Below are 22,621 nucleotides of genomic sequence, written 5' to 3'. Positions count from 1 at the left end.
ATCTTAATGAAGAATTCTATCATATTATGATTGCTCCGACCCAAGGGGCCTCGCACAACAAGATTGCTAATTAATCCTTTCTCATTATATAATACCCAGTCTAAGATGGCCTGATCTCTAGTTGGTTCCTCGACATATTGGTCCAGGAAACCATCCCGTATACACTCCAGGAATTCCTCCTCCACAGCATTGTTACTAATTTGGTTAGCCCAATCGATATGTAGATTAAAGTCACTAAAGAATACTCTCCACTTGCCCGGATGAGTGCAGCTCCAACAACACTCAAGAAGCTCGACACTATCCAGGACAAAGCAGCGCACTTGATCGGCACCCCATCCACCACCTTAAACATTCACTCCCTCCACCACCGGCACACGGTGGCTGCAGTGTGTACCATCTACAAGATGCACTGCAGCAACTCGCCAAGGTTTCTTCAGCAGCACCTCCCAAACCCGCGACCTCTACCACCTAGAAGGACAAGGGCAGCAGAAGCTTGGGAGCACCACCACCTCCAAATCACACACCATCCTGACTTGGAAGTACATCGCCGTTCATTCATCTTCACCGGGTCAAAATCCTGAAATTCCCGCCCTAACAGCACTGTGGGAGCATCTTCACCACACGGACTGCAGCGGTTCAAGGCGGCGGCTCACCACCAGCTCAAGGGCAACTAGGGATGGGCAATAAATGCTGGCTTTGCCAGCGACGCCCACATCCCATGAACGAATAAAAAAAAAAACAGGCAGTGTTAAAGTTGAAACACCACATGCGGCCCTATCAGATCACACCCACTGTACCTCTGATGGCATTGCAGTAGAAGACCCCCGAAATTGGTCAGGATCCAGACACACTGGTTCTGGCCGCTGCGGTTAGCTGCTATTTGGGATGGAACCTCCATCCTCCTCAGATATGGGCTCCCACGTCAGAAGGAGCAGGGGCAACCTATGTTCTAGAAAGTAATGCCAAGGAACTGGCGTTGACATGCACTGTCTGTACCACACAGCTCACCTCTCCACAGTGCTCTTATTAGCTAGTTCATCTGTGTTCAATTTATGATCCGGATTCGTGTTGACTGGTTCTTGAATACTGGAGAGGAGGGAACATCCTTGCCTTCGTGCTTGATTTATATAGTCCTTTGGGAGGGGAGAGGGAAAATGCAATTAAAAACTGATGAGTAAAATCAGAATTCCAGCTTATGTTATAGGATTCTAATATTTCCTCACTGAGGAAAAGTAATGTTCCTGATTTCACTCCTCATCTGATGTTGAAGTCAGTGTGAAGATTTGTTCCTGATTTCACTCCTCACTCCGAAGTTGAAGTCAGTGTGAAGGTTTTCAGCTGACATTGGGTTACCTGAAACTGGCTCACCTTCGGTACCAAGACACATCACCCTCATGTGAGAACTTCTGGAAATGCTCACAACATTCATGTTACAGTGACAGCACTGCTTCCAACTCAACGAAGTTTGAGAGAAACACAAAGGCAGGAATAGGCTCCAGAAAGAGTGGAGGAAGAGAGTCTCAACCATTTGCTTCTCTACTTTCAATAAAAACCAGGTTCCGTGTGTTCCATGTCCGCATTCGCCAGCCCGCCAATTCAACCCATCGAAGCGAACAGGTGGAAAATCACAGCCATGACATTCAAAAGTGACTTATTGTTGTACTGTTCCTTCCCGGTACGTCACAGTCCCTTCATGGTACACTATTCAGTTATACAGTCCCTTCACCGTACACATGAATGACCCTCATTGTATGCTGTACATTACCTTCATTTTGTCTCGCTTTTGTGTGTGTATTGTTAAGAGACCCAAAGTTGTTGTCACATCATTTGGCAGTTCAGTTTCAGCCAATTCTGTTCCAAAGGCCTGAAGCTTCTGTGCAGTTTCCTTCACTGTGACAGCAAAACTCTCAATAGCCTAATGTACAGGACATAGTACACATATATTAGAATGAACCAGACAAATTATGGTAAGATAGGATTGTATACATATATAAAATGGTATTAACTTGAATGGAGACCCAGAGTGGGTAATCCATAATGAAAATGTGACTCAGACTAAATGAATACCTTTACCCAAAGGCACTGATATTAAAATGCATAAAACATTACAATCCTCTCACAAGTTTGAGGTGCTAACTGATTGTGTTTTGGATTTGTGGTCAGTAGAGCTGAAGACATGCCCCTGTAAGTACATGTTGTTGAGGTCAAGTCACTCCAATGCTTTATTAAGGCAATGTAGAGTTAGAGTGGAGGATCATGTGCATTACAAGTTGTCCTTTCGAGAAGCTTCTGTCAATGCTCCTTGCAATGGATCAGTTGTTAAGGACAGTGGCCTAGAAATTGGGTTGTGGGTTCGCCAGGGCTGTAGCGCCAGAAATTTTGCGCCAGCGCCCGACGAAAATTCGGTTGCGCCGGGCCCAGACGGCGGCGGGCGCTAAAGGAGGGTTTTAGCGCCTCAAAACGGGCATTCAATTGGGTTTTCCGGCGCTAATCCCCCGCTGCGGCACCCGATGCGGTGCGGCAGGCTGGGGAACTGCAGGCCTCCTCCTTCTGTTAAGGAGAAGCTGCCTGCAGCCGACAACTGACCGGCGGATTCCCCCGACATCTGAGCCCGGCACCTCGGGGAAGTGCCGGGCTTGCAGCACACACACATCAGGGCCGCGGGGGGGGTGATGCAGGAGTCCGGGAAGGGAGGTGCGGGCAGGCGGCCGCCGGGAACGCGGCCGGCTGCCGCTCCACCTTTATGCGCCGGCGCAAAGGCGTGTAAGAACCCTTTCCACAATCGTTGGTTGCGCCTGCCACGGGCGAGGCAGGCGCAACTGAATTTGGGCTTGGGGCCGGGTTACCACGGCAACCGGGACGCTGCGCACACCGATGACGTCATCGGTGCCAGCGCAGCGCTACCGGCTAACGCCGATGGTAAGGCCCAAGTCAATTTCAGAAACGGCTATAATTCCAGCGCAATGCCCTCCAGCGCCGCTAATTGGGCGCTAACCCCACTCAATTTCTAGGCCAGTGTGTCAGAGGCCAGAGGGCCTAAGTTCAAATCATGATCTCTGTTGAGTTAGCTGATCTGATCTGGAGTGACAGCAAAGGCAGTAGAATTGAGCTCAGTGACCATAGGATATAGAGGGGGGGGGGGCAGGAGATATCATCCAGGGTTACCAGTGTTGCTCACATGGTCAAATAGCCTGCCAATAGGTACTAGACTCACATATGATGAATAGGTACTTGGACACGGTATTGGAGAGTAACAGTGCTTGTGGAACTGCCATGTCAAATTGCCAGGCCGAATGGCCGCCTTCTGTACTATAAATTCTACAATAAGTGAGCATTTCAGGAGGAGAGAAGATAGGAATCGCCATTGTACTGAACCTCCAGAGCTCAGTCATTCCCAATTTAAGGTCACCCAGTTGTTCTTTTTTTCATATAACTAGCCTGTTCAATCACTGAAGGTGTACTTTGGTTTTGGTACCTGTTGTGCAAACTTCAGAAAACCACAATACAATCGGTCAGTCTTAACAATTTGAGGATTTTCTTGGGTTTTGTTCAAAAAAGACCTGGTTAAACATGTTTTTTGTGGGGAATTTCCAAGGGCTTTGGATTTGGGCCATTCCAGGAAACAGTTTTGATATAACAACAGAAAATGCTGGAAAAACTCAGCAGGTCAGGCAACATCCGCGGAGAGAAATTTGAGTTGACGTTTCGGGTCGAACCCTTCTTTGATGACCTGTGCTTCATTCGCAGTCAGTTTTGGAGTTTAGCTCTTCTGCACTTCAATGCTGAGACATTGGGCCAAATCTTGCTGGAGCACGGCATGCCCCGTTGTTAGAGTTTATCCCCGACCCTTCAGCTCGAAAATCATTTGCACCGTAACTTGCTGAAAGTGCGAGCTGATAACGACACGGCGAGGACAACGGGGCATCTGGGACCTCAGTGAACGGTGGGACCAACAGTCTAGCAGCTTAACCAATGAGATTTAAGGATTGCAAAATCAACAGAGGAATGATGGAGAAGGAAATAGGGTGAATTAGAGTCAAATCAGGGACAGAAAGAGGATTAAAGAGAGGGAAAGAAAGATTGGATTAAGAGAGAAAAAAGAGACAGAAAGGAAAATTAAGAATTACATTTTAAATTTTAAAAATCTCTAAGAAGAATTTACTACCTGCAGGAATGAGACCACAATTTAAATCATTCCCTTCCTGGGCCGGAGAGTTTGACTGGCATTGCAGCAACAATTATCACGTTGTTAAAAGGGTACTTACACTGTTAAGTAGGAGCCCTAACATTCTGCCGCAAGTTTAATGGGCAATTAATGTGCAAATCCAGCAAGTTCTTAAAAACAACGGTGGGATTAGGGCGAGATGCTGTTTGCGTGAAGTAAATGGCAGAGCACCATAAATCGACCAGCAAGTTGTGGAGATTCACACCTCACAGCGTGTCTCTTAATCCCCTGAATTTACTGGCCAATTTGCGCAAGATATAACCCAATGTACGAACCAGCTATGGTAATTTAGTCACTGGATAGGGCCTAAAGCAACATGGCGAGGTTTGGAAACTCAGTATCAGTTTCAAATAAGGACACCAGGACTGAGCGTCACTGTCTTGAAAATGTGGTTCAAAACCAGAAAACTACTAAATAACTGTGCAGGTGCTGAAAGCTATTCAAACATCTTTTTGGGAACATAAAAAAAAGATAAATAAAAACAAAAATTACCTGGGAAGCAAGAAGGAGCCAAAAAATCTTACAACTATGTTAATAGTGGAAGGAAGATGAAAGAACGTTTGGAGCCATTAAAGGATATATTTGGGCAAAACTGCTGCAGCTGAGCTTGAGGCAGATTGTTGAATGGATTTTTCACATCACTTTTCATGAAGGATGACTACAGACAAGGTCCAGTCAAAGTAAATGGCACGAAGCGGCCCACAGAGCAAATAAAAGTACATTAGTGAAGAGTACAGAGTACATCAGGTGGAAACTGGAAGCTTTAAAAATCCACAAGGCTCTTGGGCCCACGAAGTTCATCCTAGAAACCTCAAGGAACTAAAAGACTTGCATTTCTACAGCGCCTTTCACGACCTCAGGACGTCCCAAAGCACTTTACAGCCAATTAAATACTCTTGAAGTGTAGTCACTGTTGTAATGCAGGAAACACGGCACCCAATTTGCGCACAGCAGCTCCCACAAACAGCAATGTGATAATGACCAGATAATCTGTTTGTGATGTTGGTTGAGGGATAAGTATTAGCCAGGACACCGGGGAGAACTCCCCTGCTCTTCCTTGAAATAGTGCCGTGGGATCTTTTACGTGCACCTGAGAGAACAGATGGGGCCTCGATTTAACGTCTCATCCAAAAGACAGCACCTCAGACAGTGCAGCACTCCCTCAGCACTGCACTAGACTATCAGCCTAGATTGTTTTGCTCAAGTCTCTTGAACGAGACTTGAACACACAACCTACTGACTCAGAGGCAAGAGTGCTACCCACTGAGCCATGACTGACAAGGAGAGGAAATGATTGATCCTTTGGTAGATATTTTTTCAAAACTCCAAAAGTACTAGCGAGGTAACGAGAGAATCAACGTTCCCCAGGCATAGGGCAAAGGATAAGGTCAGGCCTCTGCCCCCACTGTGTCCCTCTGAGATTTCCTGGGGCTTCCCCATGGGCCATAACTGAGCCAGTACCTGTTACTGGAGTAGGCCCAGAGTAATTCATCTAATGAGGGAGGGAGCATTTCTGGCCTCCCACTTCATTTTTCTGTGGTTACCTCACTGGGGACTCCAGTGCATGAGCGTCCAATGAAACCTGGCTCTCTGGCCGGCCCCAAACCCCCATCAACCAAGGCTTCCACAAGGCTCCCAGGGGCAGGTTTTGAAAAGGCAGAAAAGTTCTGTTTTTCAATTTTAAGACCACCTTCCAGAGGAAATCTGGCCTTCAGGCTGCTAATCTCCATTAGAGCTCAAATCTGCACCCATTTTCAAGTGCTAATGTACTCTCTTCCTCTCAGGCAGAGCAATCCTCAAATGCATTGCACCTGTTAGGTGCCAAAGGAAGAAGTTCCACCCTTTATTTATTGTTAAATAAAGCCAGAAGTCACTAAAACCTGACTGTTTTAATTCAGCAGGATTCTTTAAAACTGAAATAGTGAAAGGAATACTTGGGATGATCCTCCAGCAAATGTAAACGGCTAAATGGAAGCTGGACGATCAATAACTACTGAACCACAGAAGGAGGCCATTCGGCCCAGTGTGTCTGTGCTGGCTCTTTGCTAAACCAATCCAAAACTGAACCCACTGTCCCACACTCTCCCCGTAGCTCTGTATATTTCTTTGTTTCAAATATTTATCTAATTTTCCTTTAGAAGAAATAACAGAGGTCTCTGCCTCAACCACTCCCTGTGGTAAAGTATTCCTCACTCCAACAACCCTCTGCAAAAATATTTTTTTCTTAAACCCCTCTGCTCACTCTCTAAGTGATAATTTTAGATTGATGACCCCTTTTCCCCCTCAGTAATTAAAATTACTATTGTCCAAGTTAAGAGCTTAATTAAAACAAAAACAAAAATGTACTTTTACTTATTTCCTAATAACATGATTACATTTATCCACTGAATTGTCCTTATTGATTCTTAATGCTTTTGTTAAAATTTTCACTTGAAGGCCTCAGCTCCTCCCAAAAGCCTGGGCTTCCTGTTGATATTTTTGCCCAGCACGGTGACTCTGATTGAATTTGGATTGTGAAGTCATAGCATGTGCAGGGTACCTCATTTCCCAGGATGCACCAGTACCAGAAATTAAGGTAAAAATTGATAGAGATTTTTTTTATAAAGAGGTTGAGTCTGAGTGGGAAAATCAGAAAAAAAACCCGAGTGGACTAATTACAGAGGTTATGGTAGCTTTTGTTTTGTGTTCTAGCAACTTCAGAAAATGAATCTCTGGATTATTGCCCGAGCCACGTGTAAATTGGCATAGAAGCAGATAGATCAGGAGAATTAACACGTGGCTAAAGGGCTGGTGTGGGAAAGTGGGGTTCGTTTTCATGGGACACTGGCACCAGTTCTAGGACAGGAAGGAGCTGTACCGAGGGGACGGGCTCCACCTAAACCAGGATGGGACCCGTGTCCTAGCGGAAAGGGTAAATAAGGAGGTGGCAAAGGCTTTAAACTAGTAAGATGGGGGGAGGGATCTACAAGAAACAGAACCAGCCTAAATATAAACAAAACAGGAAAGAGAGCATAGGAAAGAATAAAGTAAGGGAGGACATTGATGGCATGGGAATAAATAGAATTATTTATAGAACAGGAGTCTAAAAAGATGGTTAAACATAAAGTGAGAGGGAATCCTATTAAAAATGGGTTAAACTGTCTGTACAGCAATGCACAGTGTCCGTAATAAAACAGGGGAGCTGGAGTCAATCATGCATTGTGAGGAACCAGACATCGTAGGGATTACTGAGACATGGCTACAGAAAAATCAAGACTGGGAATTAAACATTGCAGGGTATAACATATTTAGACAAGATAGCGAGGGAAAAAGGGAAGGTGGAGTAGCTGTACTTATTAGGGATGTAGAAAAAAGTGACGCAGGTATCAGCAAGACAAAAATAGAACCCATATGGATAGAGATAAAAGACAATAAAGGATCAATCACACTAAGAGGCGTAGTCCACAGACCACCTAATAGTGCAATAAGGGCACAGCAGTCATCATGGGTGACTTTAATCTACATATAGATTGGGCTAACCAAATTAGTAACAATACTGTGGAGGAGGAATTCCTGGAGTGTTTACGGGATGGTTTCCTGGACCAATATGTCGAGGAACCAACCAGAGATCAGGCCATCTTAGACTGGGTATTATTTAACGAGAAAGGATTAATTAGCAATCTTGTTGTACGAGGCCCCTTGGGTCGGAGCAATCATAATATGATTGAATTCTTCATTAAGATGGAGAATGAAGTAGTTGACTCAGAAACTAGGGTCCTCAATTTAAATAAAGGAAACTACGATAGTCTGAGGAGCGAGTTGGGTAGGGTTGATTGGGAAGTGGCACTCAAAGGGTTGACGGTGGATAGGCAATGGCAAACATTCAAAGACCGAATGGATGAACTACAGAAGTTGTTCATCCCAATTTGGCATAAAAATAAAACAAAAAAGGTGACTCAACCGTGGCTAACAAGGGAAATTAGGGATAGCATAAGATCCAAGGAGAGGACATACAAATTGGCCAGAAAAAGCAATAATCCTGAGGATTGGGAGCAGTTTAGGATTCAACAAAGGAGGACAAAGGGATTAATTAAGAAAGGGAAAATAGAATATGAGAGTAAGCTTGCATGGAACATAAAAACTGACTGTAAAAGCTTTTATAGATATGTAAAGAAAAAAAGATTGGTGAAGTCAAGCGTAGGTCCCTTGCAGTCAGAATCGGGGGAATTTATAATGGGGAGCAAAAAAATGGCAGACCAACTAAATACATATTTTTTGTTCTGTCTTCACAAAGGAGGACACAAATAACCTCCCAGAAATACCGCGGAACATAGGGTCTGATGAAAGGGTGGAACTGAAAGAAATCAGTATTTGTAGGGAAATGGTGTTAGGAAAATTGATGGGACTGAAGGCCGATAAATCCCCAGGGCCTGATAATCTACATCCCAGGGTACTTAAGGAAGTGGCCATAGAAATAGTAGATGCATTGCTGGTCATCTTCCCGAACTCGATAGACTCTGGAACAGTACCCATGGATTGGAGGGTAGCTAATGTTACCCCACTATTCAAAAAAGGTGGCAGAGAAAAAGCGGGGAATTATAGACTGGTAAGCCTGACATCAGTAGTGGGGAAAATGCTAGAGTCCATTATAAAAGATGTAATAGCAGAGCACTTGGAAAGCAGTGACAGGATCGGACAAAGTCAACACGGATTTACAAAAGATAAATCATGCTTGACTAATCTACTGGAATTTTTTGAGGATGTAACTGGTAAAATAGATAAGGGAGAACCAGTGGATGTGGTGTATTTGGACTTTCAGAAGGCTTTCGATAAGGTCCCGCATAAGAGATTAGCGTGCAAAATTAAGGCACATGGGATTGGGGGCAAGGTATTGACTTGGATAGAGAACTGGTTGGCAGACAGAAAGCAAAGAGTTGGAATAAACGGGTCGTTTTCCGAGTGGCAGGCAGTGACTAGTGGGGTACCGCAAGGATCGGTCCTTGGGCCCCAGCTGTTCACAATATACATTAATGATCTGGACGAGGGAATTGGATGTAATATCTCCAAAGTTGCAGACGACACAAAGCTGGGTGGGAGGATATGCTGTGAGGAGGATGTCATGAAACTCCAGTACGATTTGGACAGGTTGGGTGATTGGGCAGAAACATGGCAAATGCACTATAATGTGGATAAATGTGAGGTTAGCCACTTTGGTGGCAAAAACAGGAAGGCAGATTATTATTTGAATGGCAATAGATTGGGAGAAGGGGAAGTGCAACGAGACCTGGGTGCCCTTGTGCACCAGTCGCTGAAGGTAAGCATGCAGGTGCAGTAGGCGGTTAAGAAGGCAAATGGTATGTTGGCCTTCGTAGCAAGAGGGTTCGAGTACAAGAATGTCTTGCTGCAGTTGTACAGGGCCTTGGCGAGACCGCACCTTGAGTATTGTGTGCAGTTTTGGTCACTTTACCTGAGGAAGGACGTTCTTGCCATGGAGGGAGTGCAGCGAAGATTCACCAGGCTGATACCTGGGATGGCAGGAATGACGTACGAGGAGAGATTGTGTCAATTGGGCTTATACTCACTGGAGTTCAGAAGATTGAGAGGGGATCTCATCGAAACCTATAAAATTCTGTCAGGTCTGGACAGACTAGATGCAAAAAGGATGTTTCTGATGGCCGGGGAGTCCAGAACCAGGGGTCACAGTCTAAGGATAAGGGGTAAGCCATTTAGGACTGAAATGAGGAGGAATTTCTTCACCCAGAGAGTGGTGAACCTGTGGAATTCTCAGCCACAGAGGGCAGTGGAGGCCAGTTCATTAAATATATTCAAGAAAGAGTTGGATATATTTCTTGAGGCTAAAGGGATCAAGGGATATGGGGAGAAGGCAGGGGCAGGGTACTGAATTTGGATGATCAGCCATGATCTCATTGAATGGCGGAGCAGGCTCGAAGGGCCAAATGGCCTACTCCTGCTCCTATCTTCTATGTTTCTATGGAAGGGAGGTGGAGGAAGAAATATGCAGACAAATTAGGGAAATGAGTAAAAAACATAGAATAATCATCATGGGGGATTTCAACTACCCAGATATTAATTGGACAGAAGAGGTAGGTAAAGGGGATAAGGGAATGGAGTTCCTACAATGTCTACAGGACTCCCTTCTAATCCAATATGTAAAAAGCCCAACAAGGGGGGATTCGCTATTGGGTCTAGTAATGAGGAAAGAACCAGAGCAGACAAGAGAAGTAAAGGTAGGGGAACATCTAGACAATAGTGACCATAATATAATGCGCTTTAAGATGATAATTGAGAAGGACATAATGAATGATGAAAACCAGATTAATAGATTGGAGAAAAGCTGATTTTGAGGTGCTGAGAACAGAACGTGGGAAAATAATATTAGCAAACAACAATGTAGAACAGCAATGGGAAACATTTAAAATGGTGTTTAACAGAGTGCAGGAAAAATATATGCCGCTAAAAAGAAACTAAACTAAACACTAATGAGACTCCATGGATGAATAAAGTTATAAGGGAACAATTGAGGGTAAGGAAAGAGGCATACATTAAGTACATGGACAGCAGGAGTGTGCATAATAAGGGAGAATACAAACAGATTAGGAGAGAAGTCAAAAAAACAATTAGGAAGGCAAAGAGGAACTATGAAATTAAATTATCAAGGAACATAAAACAAAATAGTAAAATATTTTACAGGCACATCAATAAAAAAAGGTTGGGATGGGAATAGGGCCATTAAGGAATAGACAGGATAATACCACAGGTAACGATAGAGAGGTGGCAGAAATATTAAATAATTATTTTGCTTCAGTATTTACCAGAGAGATAGAACAGGTGGACATGACATTGGATGATGAGATTAGTAACAAGATAAGTTCATTTAAAATAAAAAGAGGGGAGATATTAAATAAACTAATCAAACTCAAACAGGATAAAACCCCTGGTCCGAATGGATTGCATCCACACATTTTAAAAGAATCTAGGGAAGAGATAGCAGAGGCATTACTACACATACAGTATTTAATAATTTGTTAGAAAAAGGTATAGACCCAGAGGACTGGCGGATAGCTAATGTAATACCGATATTCAAGAAGGGGGATAGAACATGTCCAGGGAATTATAGACCAGTCAGCTTAACGTCGGTGGTAGGAAAAATAATGGAATCCCTACTAAAGGAGAAAATAGAAGAACATCTAGAAACCAAAAGTATAATAATGAAGAGTCAGCATGGATTTCAAAAGGGAAAGTCTTGCTTGACCAACCTCATTGAATTTTTTGAAGAGGTAACAGAGAGAGTAGACAAGGGTAATGCAGTAGATGTAATTTATCTAGATTTTCAAAAGGCCTTCGATAAGGTACCCCATAATAGACTGATGAACAAGGTCAGAGAATGCGGAGTCGGGGACAAGTAGCAGAACGGATAACTAGCTGGCTTCAAGACAGAAAGCAGAGAGTAGAGGTAAAAGGTAGCTATTCACAGTGGCAGAAGGTGGGTAGTGGTGTTCCACAAGGATCAGCGCTGGGACCACTGTTGTTCACAATTTACATTAACCATTTAGATTTTGGAATCAAAAACACAATTCCTAAATTTGCGGATGACATCAAATTGGGGGGATAGTCAATACTGAGGAGGACTGCAACAAATTACAGTAGGACATTAATAAACTTGCATAATGGGTATAAAATTGGTAAATGAAGTTTAACACAGATAAATGTGAGGTATTACATTTTGGTAGGAAGAATAGGGAGGTCACTTATTACTTGGAGGGTGCGAGTCTGGGTGGGGTAGAGGAACAAAGGGATCTCGGAGTACAAATACACAAATCACTAAAAGTTGCGACACAGGTTAGCAAGGCCATAAAAAAACAAACCAAGCACTAGGGTTGATTTCTAGAGGGATAGAATTGAAAAGTAGGGAAGTTATGCTAAACCTGTATCGAACCTTGGTTAGACCACACTTGGAGTACTGCGTACAGTTCTGGTCGCCATATTATAAAAAGGATATCGAGGCACTGGAGAGGGTGCAGAGAAGACTTAAAAGGATGATACCAGAAATGGGAGGGTATACATATCAGGAAAGGATGACAGGCTGGGTCTCTTTTCTCTTGAAAAAAGAAGGCTGAGGGGTGACCTAATAGAGGTCTTTAAAATTATGAAAGGTTTTGATAGAGTGGATACAGAGAGAATGTTTCCACTTGTGGGGAAGAGCATAATTAGCGGCCATCAATATAAGATAGTCACCAAGACATCCAATTGCAAATTCAGAAGAAACTTCTTTACCCAAAGAGTGCTGAGAATGTGGAACTCGCTACCACAGGGAGTGATTGAAGTGAATAGTATAGATGCATTTAAGGGGAGGCTGGACAAGCACGTGAGGGAGAAGGGAATCGAGGGTTATGCTGATAGAGTTAGATGAGAAAAGACGGGAGGAGGCTCGAGTGGAGCATAAACACCGGCATGGCCTGGTTGGCCCGTTTCTGTGCCGTATATCCGATGTAATCCTATGAATTAGACAGAGGGGAAAGGGATGATCTTTACTCGATTTTCAAAATATCAACTGATCCTAAAGCCAACTAATTATCTGTTTTTGTTGAGTTAGAAAGGGTTAATGCCAATAGGCTACACCTGTGTGAGAGAGAGGGGCAGACAGTTTTGTTCATTATCCTAATTTTTTGTTAAATTTAAGTTTGAAAGCAAACAAAGCCTGTTTGAAAGGAATAGGAAGGAAGGAGGGTGAGGGTGAAGGGTCCGTTGACTTCTCACCATCCGCCCTTGGGTTCATGAAGGGTGAGGGAAGAGATGAGAGCGAGGATTGGGAAGATATAGGGATTGAGGATGCAATGATGTCTCAAGTGTCACACTTAATTCCTGTCACAATCTCTTGATCATACTTTGTTGATAACACCCCTATTGTCACAAAACTTTGGGATAGGTTTTGCTGAAAAGATAACTGCATCTGAATGACACACAATGTGAAAATTGTCCAGCAACTTGTAGTGATGAAGAGATACCCTGTGAATTGCAAATCGGCACAAGTTGCTCGACGATTTGCACCACTCCACTGTCAACTTCACAAAAACGGCATCTTAACGCTGCTTAAGTTCCCTGTGATTTTCATGAAGTTGCTGCATTTGCACATTAATTGCTCATTAAACTCGTCACAGAAAGGTAAGCCTAGTAATTAACAGCATAAGTACCCTTTTAATGACGTGATAATTGTTAATGACTGCCAATCAACCTCTCTTGCCCAGAAAGTGAACAATTATAAAAGTGTGGCGTCTCATTCCTTGAGGTTGTGAATTGTTTTAGGAGATTTTTAAAATGTCAAATTGTAAACTTTATGTAAAAAAAATTCTTACTTTTTCCTTTGTCTCTTTTTTCTCTCTCTCTTAATCCAATCTTTCTTTCCCTTTCTTCATTTCTCTTTCTGTAACTGATTTGACATTGAATTCACCCTTTCTAATTCACCCTCCTTCTCAGTGAGTCCTCTGTCTCTTCCTCAATCTTTAGATCTTATTGGTTAAGATACACTGTTTGTCCCATCGTTCACCAAGGTCCCAGATGCCCTGTTGCCCTCACCACACTTAAGAACATAAGAAATAGGAGCAGGAGTAGGCCAATCGGCCCCTCGAGCCCGCTCCACCATTCAATAAGATCATGGCTGACCTGATCCTAACCGCCAATCTACTATCACAAAACCATCTCCTGAATCTAACAGAATTAGACACACGAAATAGGAGCAGGATCAGGCTACACGGCCCCTGGGCCCGCTCCGCTACCCACAAGGCCATGACCGATCCGAACCTAGGCTCATGTCCAAATTCCTGCCCGCTCCCCGTAACCCTTAATTCCCTTTACTTCTAGGAAACTGTCTATTTCTGTTTTAAATTTATGTAATGATGTAGCTTCTACAGCTTTGTGGGGCAGCATATTCCATGGACCTACCACCCTCTGAGTGAAGTAGTTCCTCCTCATCTCAGTTTTGAAAGAGCAGCCCCTTATTCTAAGACTATGCCCCCTAGTTCTAGTTTCACCCATCATCGGGAACATTCTCCCCGCATCCACCCGATCCAACCCCTTCACAATCTTATATGTTTCAATAAGATCGCCTCTCATTCTTCTGAACTCCAATGAGTAGAGTCCCAATCTACTCAACCTCTCCTCATATATCCATCCCCTCATTCCCGGGATTAACCGAGTGAACCTTCTTTGTACTGACTCGAGAGCAAGTATGTCCTTTCTTAAGTATGGACACCAAAACTGTACGCAGTATTCCAGGTGCGGTCTCACCAATACCTTGTACAACTGAAGCAATACCTCCCTATTTTTATATTCTATCCCCCTAGCAATGAAAGCCAACATTCCATTGGCCTTCTTAATCACTTGCTGCACCTGCATACTAACCTTTTGAGTTTCGTGCACCAGGACCCCCAGATCCCTTTGTACTTCAGTACTTTCCAGTTTCTTGCCATTAAGATAATAACTTGCTCTACGATTTTTCCTGCCAAAGTGCATAACCTCACACTTTCCAGTATTGTATTCCATCTGCCAAATCTCTGCCCACTTACTTAGCCTGTCTATGTCCCCTTGCAGGTTTTCTATGTCCTCCTCACTCACTACTTTCCCTCCCATCTTAGTATCATCTGCAAACTTTGATATGTTACACTCGGTCCCCTCCTCCAAATCGTTAATATAGATTGTAAAGAGTTGGGGACCCAGCACCGACCCCTGCGGAACACCACTAGTTACTGATTGCCAGTCTGAGAATGAACCATTTATCCCAACTCTCTGCCTTCTGTTAGATAGCCAATCCTCTATCCATGCCAGAATATTACCCCCAATCCCGTGATTTTTTATCTTAAGCAATAATCTTTTGTGTGGCACCTTGTCAAATGCCTTTTGGAAGTCTAAATACACTACGTCCACTGGTTCCCCTTTATCCACCCTATATGTTACTTCCTCAAAGAACTCCAGCAAATTTGTCAAACATGACTTCCCCTTCATAAAACCATGCTGACTTTGTCCTATTAAATTATGATTATCTAAATGTCCTGTTACTGTCTCCTTAATAATGGACTCCAAAATTTTACCTACCACAGATGTTAGGCTAACCGGTCTATAGTTTCCAGCCTTCTGTCTACTGCCCTTTTTAAATAAGGGTGTGACATTAGCAGTTTTCCAGTCTGCCGGGACCTTTGCCGAGTCCAGGGAGTTTTGGAAAATTATTACCAATGCATCCACAATCCCTACCGCCACTTCCCTCAAGACCCTAGGATGTAAGCCATCCGGTCCAGGTGATTTATCCGCCTTGAGTCCCATTATTTTACCGAGTACCACTTCCTTAGTGATTTTGATCGTGTTTAGCTCCTCCCCCCCCCCATAGCCCCCTGTTTGTCCAGTGTTGGGATATTCTTAGTGTCCTCTACTGTAAAGACTGATACAAAATATTCATTCAGTGTTTTTGCCATCTCCATATTTCCCACCATTAATTTCCTGGTCTCATCCTCTAAGGGACCAACATTTACTTTAGCCACCCTTTTTCTTTTTATATAACTAATAAAAACTCTTACTATCTGTTTTTATATTTTTTGCTAATTTACTTTCATAATCTATCTTCCCTTTCTTAATTAATCCTTTTGTTATCTTTTGCTGTCTTTTAAAGTTTTCCCAATCCTCTATCCTCCCACTAGATTTGGCTACCTTATATGCCCTTGTTTTTAGTCGAATACTATCCTTAATTTCTTTACTTAGCCACGGATGGCTGTCTTTTCTTTTACACCCTTTTCTTCTCAGTGGAATATATATTTTTTGGAAGTTGTAAAATAACTCCTTAAATGTACACCACTGATCATGTATCGTCTTACCCTTTAATCTATTTTCCCAATCCACTCTACTCAATTCCGCTCTCATACCTTCATAGTCTCCTTTATTCAAGCTTAGCACGCTTGTTTGAGATCCAACCTTCTCACCCTCTAATTGAATATGGAATTCAACCATGTTATGGTCACTCATTCCAAGGGGATCCTTTACTAGGACATTTTTTAATTAATCCTGTCTCGTTACACAGGACCAGATCTAAGGTTGCTTGCCCCCTGGTCGGTTCAGTTACATACTGCTCAAGAAACCCATCCCTAATACACTCAATGAACTCATCCTCAAGGCAGCCCTGCCCAATTTGATTTGTCCAATTAATATGATAGTTAAAATCCCCCATAATTATAGATGTTCCCTTATTACAAGCCTCAACTATTTCCTGATTGATACTCCGTCCAACAGAGTTGCAACTATTCGGAGGCCTATAGACAACGCCCACTAGTGTTTTTTTCCCCTTATTATTCCTTACCTCCACCCAAACTGTTTCATTATCCTGATCTTTTGACCAAATATCATTTCTCTGTATTAGTGATTCCTTCCTTTATTAACATAGTCACCCCACCTCCCCTTCCTTCCTGCCTGTCCTTCCTGATCGTTAAATAACCTGGTATGTTTAATTCCCAGGCATTGTCACCCTGCAGCCATGTTTCTGTAATGGCCACAAGATCATACCCATATGTAGTTATTTGTGCCATTAACTCGTCTATTTTGTTACGAATGCTACGTGCATTCAGATAGAGAACTTTCAAATATGTTTTGTGACACTTAGTTCCTGCTTTTGCCCTTTTTATTACTTTACCTTTTACTCCATACCTTCTGCCCCTTCCTGACACGCTCTGGTTTTTAATTTCCCCACTGCTACCTAAGTCTATGACCTTCTCTGTTGTCATTTTTATTATTTGCTCTCTAGGAACCTCCCCCCCACTAGTTAGTTTAAAGCCCTCTCTACAGCCCTAGTTGTATGATCCGCCAGGACTTCCAGCAACTTTGTGGGCAAAACATTTATAAACCTAAACATGCACAAACAAATCTAACTAACGGGCACACCGCTCCACAAAATCTGGCCCATTGCATCCTCCAACTTGCCATAAGCAATATGACGGGAGGTCTACTAGTACAGGAAACTTTGGTTTATCCGAAGGTTGTATGTCCAGAAACCTCGATCTAACGGCAGAAATCAGCAGCCGTTTTGGTTAGGTTTTTTTTCTTCTCCTAGCATTTTTTTTTTTTAAACAGTCAGGCTCTGGAAAGCGTCTCTGTAGCTTAGCAACAGCTTCAGAGATGCTTCCAAGGTACGGGCCGAGTGTTTACAAGCTGATGCTAAGCAACAGTGTTTGTTGTCAGATACGGAGATGAAAACCTCCGTATCCTTCAACATTAGCGCTGGTCTATCCGGAAGTTTTGATAGATCGGCAGCAGCTCGGTCTCGTCGGTGCCGGATATCGCCAAGTTTCCTGTATATAAAAAAGTTGATCACTACTCACAGTCCGATGGCAGAACCACTGACTGTGGCAATACTCCAGGGTACCTCCAAGTTCCTGGGTCAGCTGCGTTTTGTCGATGTAACTGTGTAATTCTGTTACTGAATTCAGCATTATGATCTGCAAGAGAAGATCCTTATAAATACAGTGAGCCCATAACACACTGCAAAATCAAAGGTTTCTTAACTGGCATAAATCAATTAAACTTCTGCTAAACAAACACTCAGCATTTTTCAGAAAATAGCAAATGGTTTATGAAACTAAATGAAGTAAACCGGCTGTTTTAAGACAAAAGCAAAATACTGCGGATGCTGGAAATCTGAAATATCAACAGAAAATGCTGGAAATACTTAGCAGGTCAGGCAGCATCTGTGGAGAGGGAAACAGATTTAACGTTTCAAGTCGATGACCCTTCGTCAGAACTGGGAAAGGTTAGAGATGCAACAGGTTTTAAGCAAGTGTAGGGGCAGGGAAAGGGGGGAGGGGAGGAAAGAACAAAAGAGAAGGTCTGTGATGGGCTGGAAGGCAGGAGAGATTAAATGACAAAAGGGATGATAGAGCAAGGCAAAAGAAGATGGCAATAGGAAAAGTAAAGGAACAAAAGATGAGTTTAGTGGAGGTGTAAATGGGAATAGCAGAATCATCAGCAACAGCTGCCATCCAAAAAAAATGGGGGCAGAGGTTATGATCTGGAATTGTTGAACTCAATGTTGAGTCCAGAAGGCCTAATAGAAAGATGAGGTGCTGTTCCTTGAGCTTCATTGGAACAATGCAGGAGGCCGAGGACAGAGAGGTCAGAGTGGGAGTGGGGCGGAGAATTAAATTGACAGGCAACCGGAAGCTCAGGGTCACACTTGCGGACTGAATGGAGATGTTCCGCAAAGTGGTCACCCAATCTGTGTTTGGTCTCCCCAATGTAGAGGAGACCGCATTGCGAACAGCAAATACAATATACTAAATTGCAAGTAGTACAAGTAAATCGCTGTTTCCCCCGGAAGGAGTGTGTGGATGGGAAGACAGGAGGTAATAGGCAGGTGTTGCATTTCCTGCGCATGCACAGGAAGGTGCCGTGGAAAGGGGAGGGGATGTTGGGGGTGATTGAGGAGTGGACCAGGATGTTGCGGAGGGAACGGTCCCTTCGGAATGCTCAAAGGGGAGGGGAAGATGTGTTTGGTGGTGGGATCACACTAGAGGTGACTGAAATGGCAGAGGATGATCCGTTGACTGTGGAGGCTGGTGGGGTGGAAGGCGAGGACAAGGGGAACCCTATTGTGGTTCTGGGAGGGAGGGAGAAGGGGCGAGAGCAGAAGTGCGGGAAATGGAATGGATTAGGTTGAGGGCCCTGTCAACCACAGTGGAGTGGAATCTCTGGTTGAGGGAAAAGGAAGACATATCGGAAGCACCGGTATGGAAGGTGGCATCATCAGAACAGATGCAGTGGAGACGGAGAAGCTGGGAGCTTCAAGATGTTTTTATTAATCTTCCTGAGTTTTGCCCAAGTTTAACAGTAAACTAATTTCACAATTTTCCCATCAATAGATCTGGTTTTGAAAATCAAACCATTTTAAAAAAGGAATAATGCATAAGTGGTGCTGTATGTATGTTCACTAGTATTAGGGATGGAAGATCCAAATAATATTGGAACTATACAGGTAATTTTATGGATTTGCATTCCCGGTGCGAAGCTACAACCGCCAGAAGCACACATTGGGAATTTGGGCATACGTCCTAATTTGTGAGATATGCCCCGCTTTCCACCCACCCCCCCTCCAAAACCCCCTAGGGCGAGGCTCCCCACCTGGAGTGTGAACATAAAATAACCCAGAAGTACAAGTATTACCTCTAAGCTTTCAGTTTATGCGTTCATTTATACAAATATGTCAGAAGCTGCCTAGACTTTCTTGCCTTGGTTGAGTTACTATCAGAATGACAATGCGCAGGTAGGGCCTCCTATGATTGCCCAGTCGCTTCTTTTAAGTTACATGTGAGAGTCCATCATCCTAGAGGCTGCACTCACTGAAGATGACTAGTCTGATGATCAGCCGAACAGCTCTGCAGCAAAAACTCCAGCTCCAGGCTGACCAACTCCATTGTGGCATCATGCTTATTCAAGCATCTAGATATAGCCGCACGGGGTATATAAATAGCGAGAGAGAGAAGGTATGTCACAGAGTGATGCATCAAGCACCAGTGAGCAGAGGGACAAGAGAGAGCAAGAGTCAGCCACACCTCACTGGAGGGCAGGGTTCAGAAGAGATAAATGATCAAGGAACATTAATATCGTGTGCAGGCAGTGAAAATGGTTTCCATGCATGTGGTGGAGATGCTGGATGGAGGAGTCCACTACCTGTTTCTGCCACACTGCATGGAAAATATGGCAGCCCAGGAGATATCTGCAGCAACAAGGCATCAGGAGGTGGTTCCGGGGAGACTTGTGGCTTCTGGAATGGCAACTACAACAGTTTCCATAGATTCCTTGCAAGACACCCTTAAAAACGCCATAGCTCTGGGTTTTCAATGATTAATTCAGATTATTGGGTCTGCTCTCATGCCGATTATTAGCCCAAACGTGCCCGTGTCCAGTACCAGTGGGCTGGCAGGAGTGGTAAAAGATGCCGCTGTCTCCCAGGATAGCGACCCTGATGCACCTTCCTTTTGTCCCCTCCTATGCCAATGTATGAAGGAGCTTTATGCCGGGGCCTGGCAACCCTTTTAATTGCAAGAGATGTGTCGCTGGAAGCAGGTCCTTCAAGGGGAGCAGCATCACTGAGATGAGTGTCACCTGTCCTCAAAAGCTCCAGTGGAAATGTTCCAACCACGTGCCTCCCAACCTCCTGGCACTCAATGAGCACCAAACAGAAGTAAGAGCTTAGGAACATGTGTTAGTTTAAAGGCTGGAACACAGTGTAGACACAGGGGTAAATAGTCAAAGTAGTCTTGTGTATCTTACTGTAATTATGAAACATGAAATTTGTCAGTGTGATTGTATGATTCTACTGGAATATACTGCTCCTTATGGTAATATTGTGATTGAATGACTTCTCCCTGAATCGACCAAAGATTTATTGCATTGGGGAATAGTGCTCAGACTGGGGCAATCAATCAATGGGCATTGCTCAATGTTTCAGGTCAAATATGAAAGCCATGATTAAGCTTTATTGGAAACAATTGCTGATTATCTCCTGCAGTTTATCTCGAGTGACTGGTAATGGGTTTCTCCAAGGCACCTCCTCTCTATCCTGCCTCCCTGTGATCAGGTGAATGAGGGTCTTTTTCTTTACCCTCCTTTCATCACCTGCAAGAACTAACCCTTTATGAGTTTCATAATTGTGCAGTAGGCAACGATTATTATAAATATCCTTGCCGGGATGTGCTGCAGAGATCCTCTAAACCTACTGAGGCACCTGAAGCAGGATGTTAACTTACTGATTCTTCACTCTGCAATAATTCAGATGAACCCTCGGGCCTCATTATACATGCTCTCCGCTGGAAAGGAATTTGCAAAGATAGGGAGCGCCGAGGTCAGAGAGGGATTTAAATACAAGGATAAGAATTTTAAATTGGAGACATTGAGGGACTGGGAGCCAATGTAGGTCAGCAGGGACAGGGTGATGGTGGAGTGGGACTTGGCGGGGGAGCGAGGACAGGGTGATGGTGGAGTGGGACTTGGCGGGGGGAGCGAGGACAGGGTGATGGTGGAGTGGGACTTGGCGGGAGGGCGAGGGTCCAGTGGGACTTGGCGGGGGAGCGAGGACAGGGTGATGGTGGAGTGGGACTTGGCGGGGGAGCGAGGACAGGGTGATGGTCCAGTGGGACTTGGCGGGGGAGCGAGGACAGGGTGATGGTGGAGTGGGACTTGGCGGGGGAGCGAGGACAGGGTGATGGTCCAGTGGGACTTGGCGGGGGAGCGAGGACAGGGTGATGGTGGAGTGGGACTTGGCGGGGGGGCGAGGACAGGGTGATGGTGGAGTGGGACTTGGCGGGGGGGCGAGGACAGGGTGATGGTCCAGTGGGACTTGGCGGGGGGCGAGGACAGGGTGATGGTCCAGTGGGACTTGGTGGGGGGCGAGGACAGGGTGATGGTCCAGTGGGACTTGGCGGGGGAGCGAGGACAGGGTGATGGTCCAGAGGGACTTGGCGGGGGAGCGAAGACAGGGTGATGGTGGAGTGGGACTTGGCGGGGGAGCGAGGACAGGGTGATGGTCCAGTGGGACTTGGCGGGGGAGCGAGGACAGGGTGATGGTGGAGTGGGACTTGGCGGGGGAGCGAGGACAGGGTGATGGGTCCAGTGGGACTTGGCGGGGGGGCGAGGACAGGGTGATGGTGGAGTGGGACTTGGCGGGGGAGCGAGGACAGGGTGTTGGTGGAGTGGGACTTGGTGGGGGAGCGAGGACAGTGTGATAGTCCAGTGGGACTTGGCGGGGGAGCGAGGACAGGGTGATGGTCCAGTGGGACTTGGCGGGGGGCGAGGACAGGGTGATGGTCCAGTGGGACTTGGCGGGGAAGCGAGGACAGTGTGATGGTCCAGTGGGGCTTGGCGGGGGGCGAGGACAGGGTGATGGTGGAGTGGGACTTGGCGGGGGGGCGAGGACAGGGTGATGGTCCAGTGGGACTTGGCGGGGGGGCGAGGACAGGGTGATGGGGGAGTGGGACTTGGCGGGGGAGCGAGGACAGGGTGATGGTTCAGTGGGACTTGGCGGGGGAGCGAGGACAGGGTGATGGTGGAGTGGGACTTGGCGGGGGAGCGAGGACAGGGTGATGGTGGACTGGGACTTGGCGGGGGAGCGAGGACAGGGTGATGGTCCAGTGGGACTTGGCGGGGGGGGCGAGGACAGGGTGATGGTCCAGTGGGACTTGGCGGGGGGGCGAGGACAGGGTGATGGTCCAGTGGGACTTGGCGGGGGAGCGAGGACAGGGTGATGGTGGAGTGGGACTTGGCGGGGGAGCGAGGACAGGGTGATGGTGGAGTGGGACTTGGCGGGGGAGCAAGGACAGGGTGATGGTGGAGTGGGACTTGGTGGGGGGGCGAGGACAGGGTGATGGTGGA

General features: G+C 45.2%; 1 protein-coding gene across 5 annotated transcripts in view; it reads right to left on the bottom strand.

Moving 5' to 3' along the window:
• The window catches only part of mcf2la (mcf.2 cell line derived transforming sequence-like a), a 581,983-nt gene that overhangs the window by 85,730 nt on the left and 473,632 nt on the right, over window positions 1-22,621 (bottom strand). For all 5 annotated transcript variants that reach the window (XR_015080758.1, XM_086006132.1, XM_086006130.1 and 2 more), the window contains 3 exons: window positions 17,578-17,694; window positions 1,766-1,915; window positions 1,009-1,133 (listed from right to left, as the gene is read on the bottom strand). Coding sequence is in view for 4 of the 5 variants with exons in the window: in XM_086006132.1 (XP_085862258.1) it covers window positions 1,009-1,133; window positions 1,766-1,915; window positions 17,578-17,694 (392 nt within the window). In the remaining variant the exon portion in view is untranslated. The remainder of the gene's footprint in view (window positions 1-1,008; window positions 1,134-1,765; window positions 1,916-17,577; window positions 17,695-22,621) is intronic.

This window comes from Somniosus microcephalus, chromosome 14 (genome assembly GCF_052327205.1).
Source record: "Somniosus microcephalus isolate GS21.2 chromosome 14, FLI_Smic_1.0, whole genome shotgun sequence".
Lineage (NCBI taxonomy): Eukaryota > Metazoa > Chordata > Chondrichthyes > Squaliformes > Somniosidae > Somniosus > Somniosus microcephalus.
Note: the sequence above shows the minus strand (reverse complement) of the source record. Positions and strands in the feature narration are given on the sequence as shown.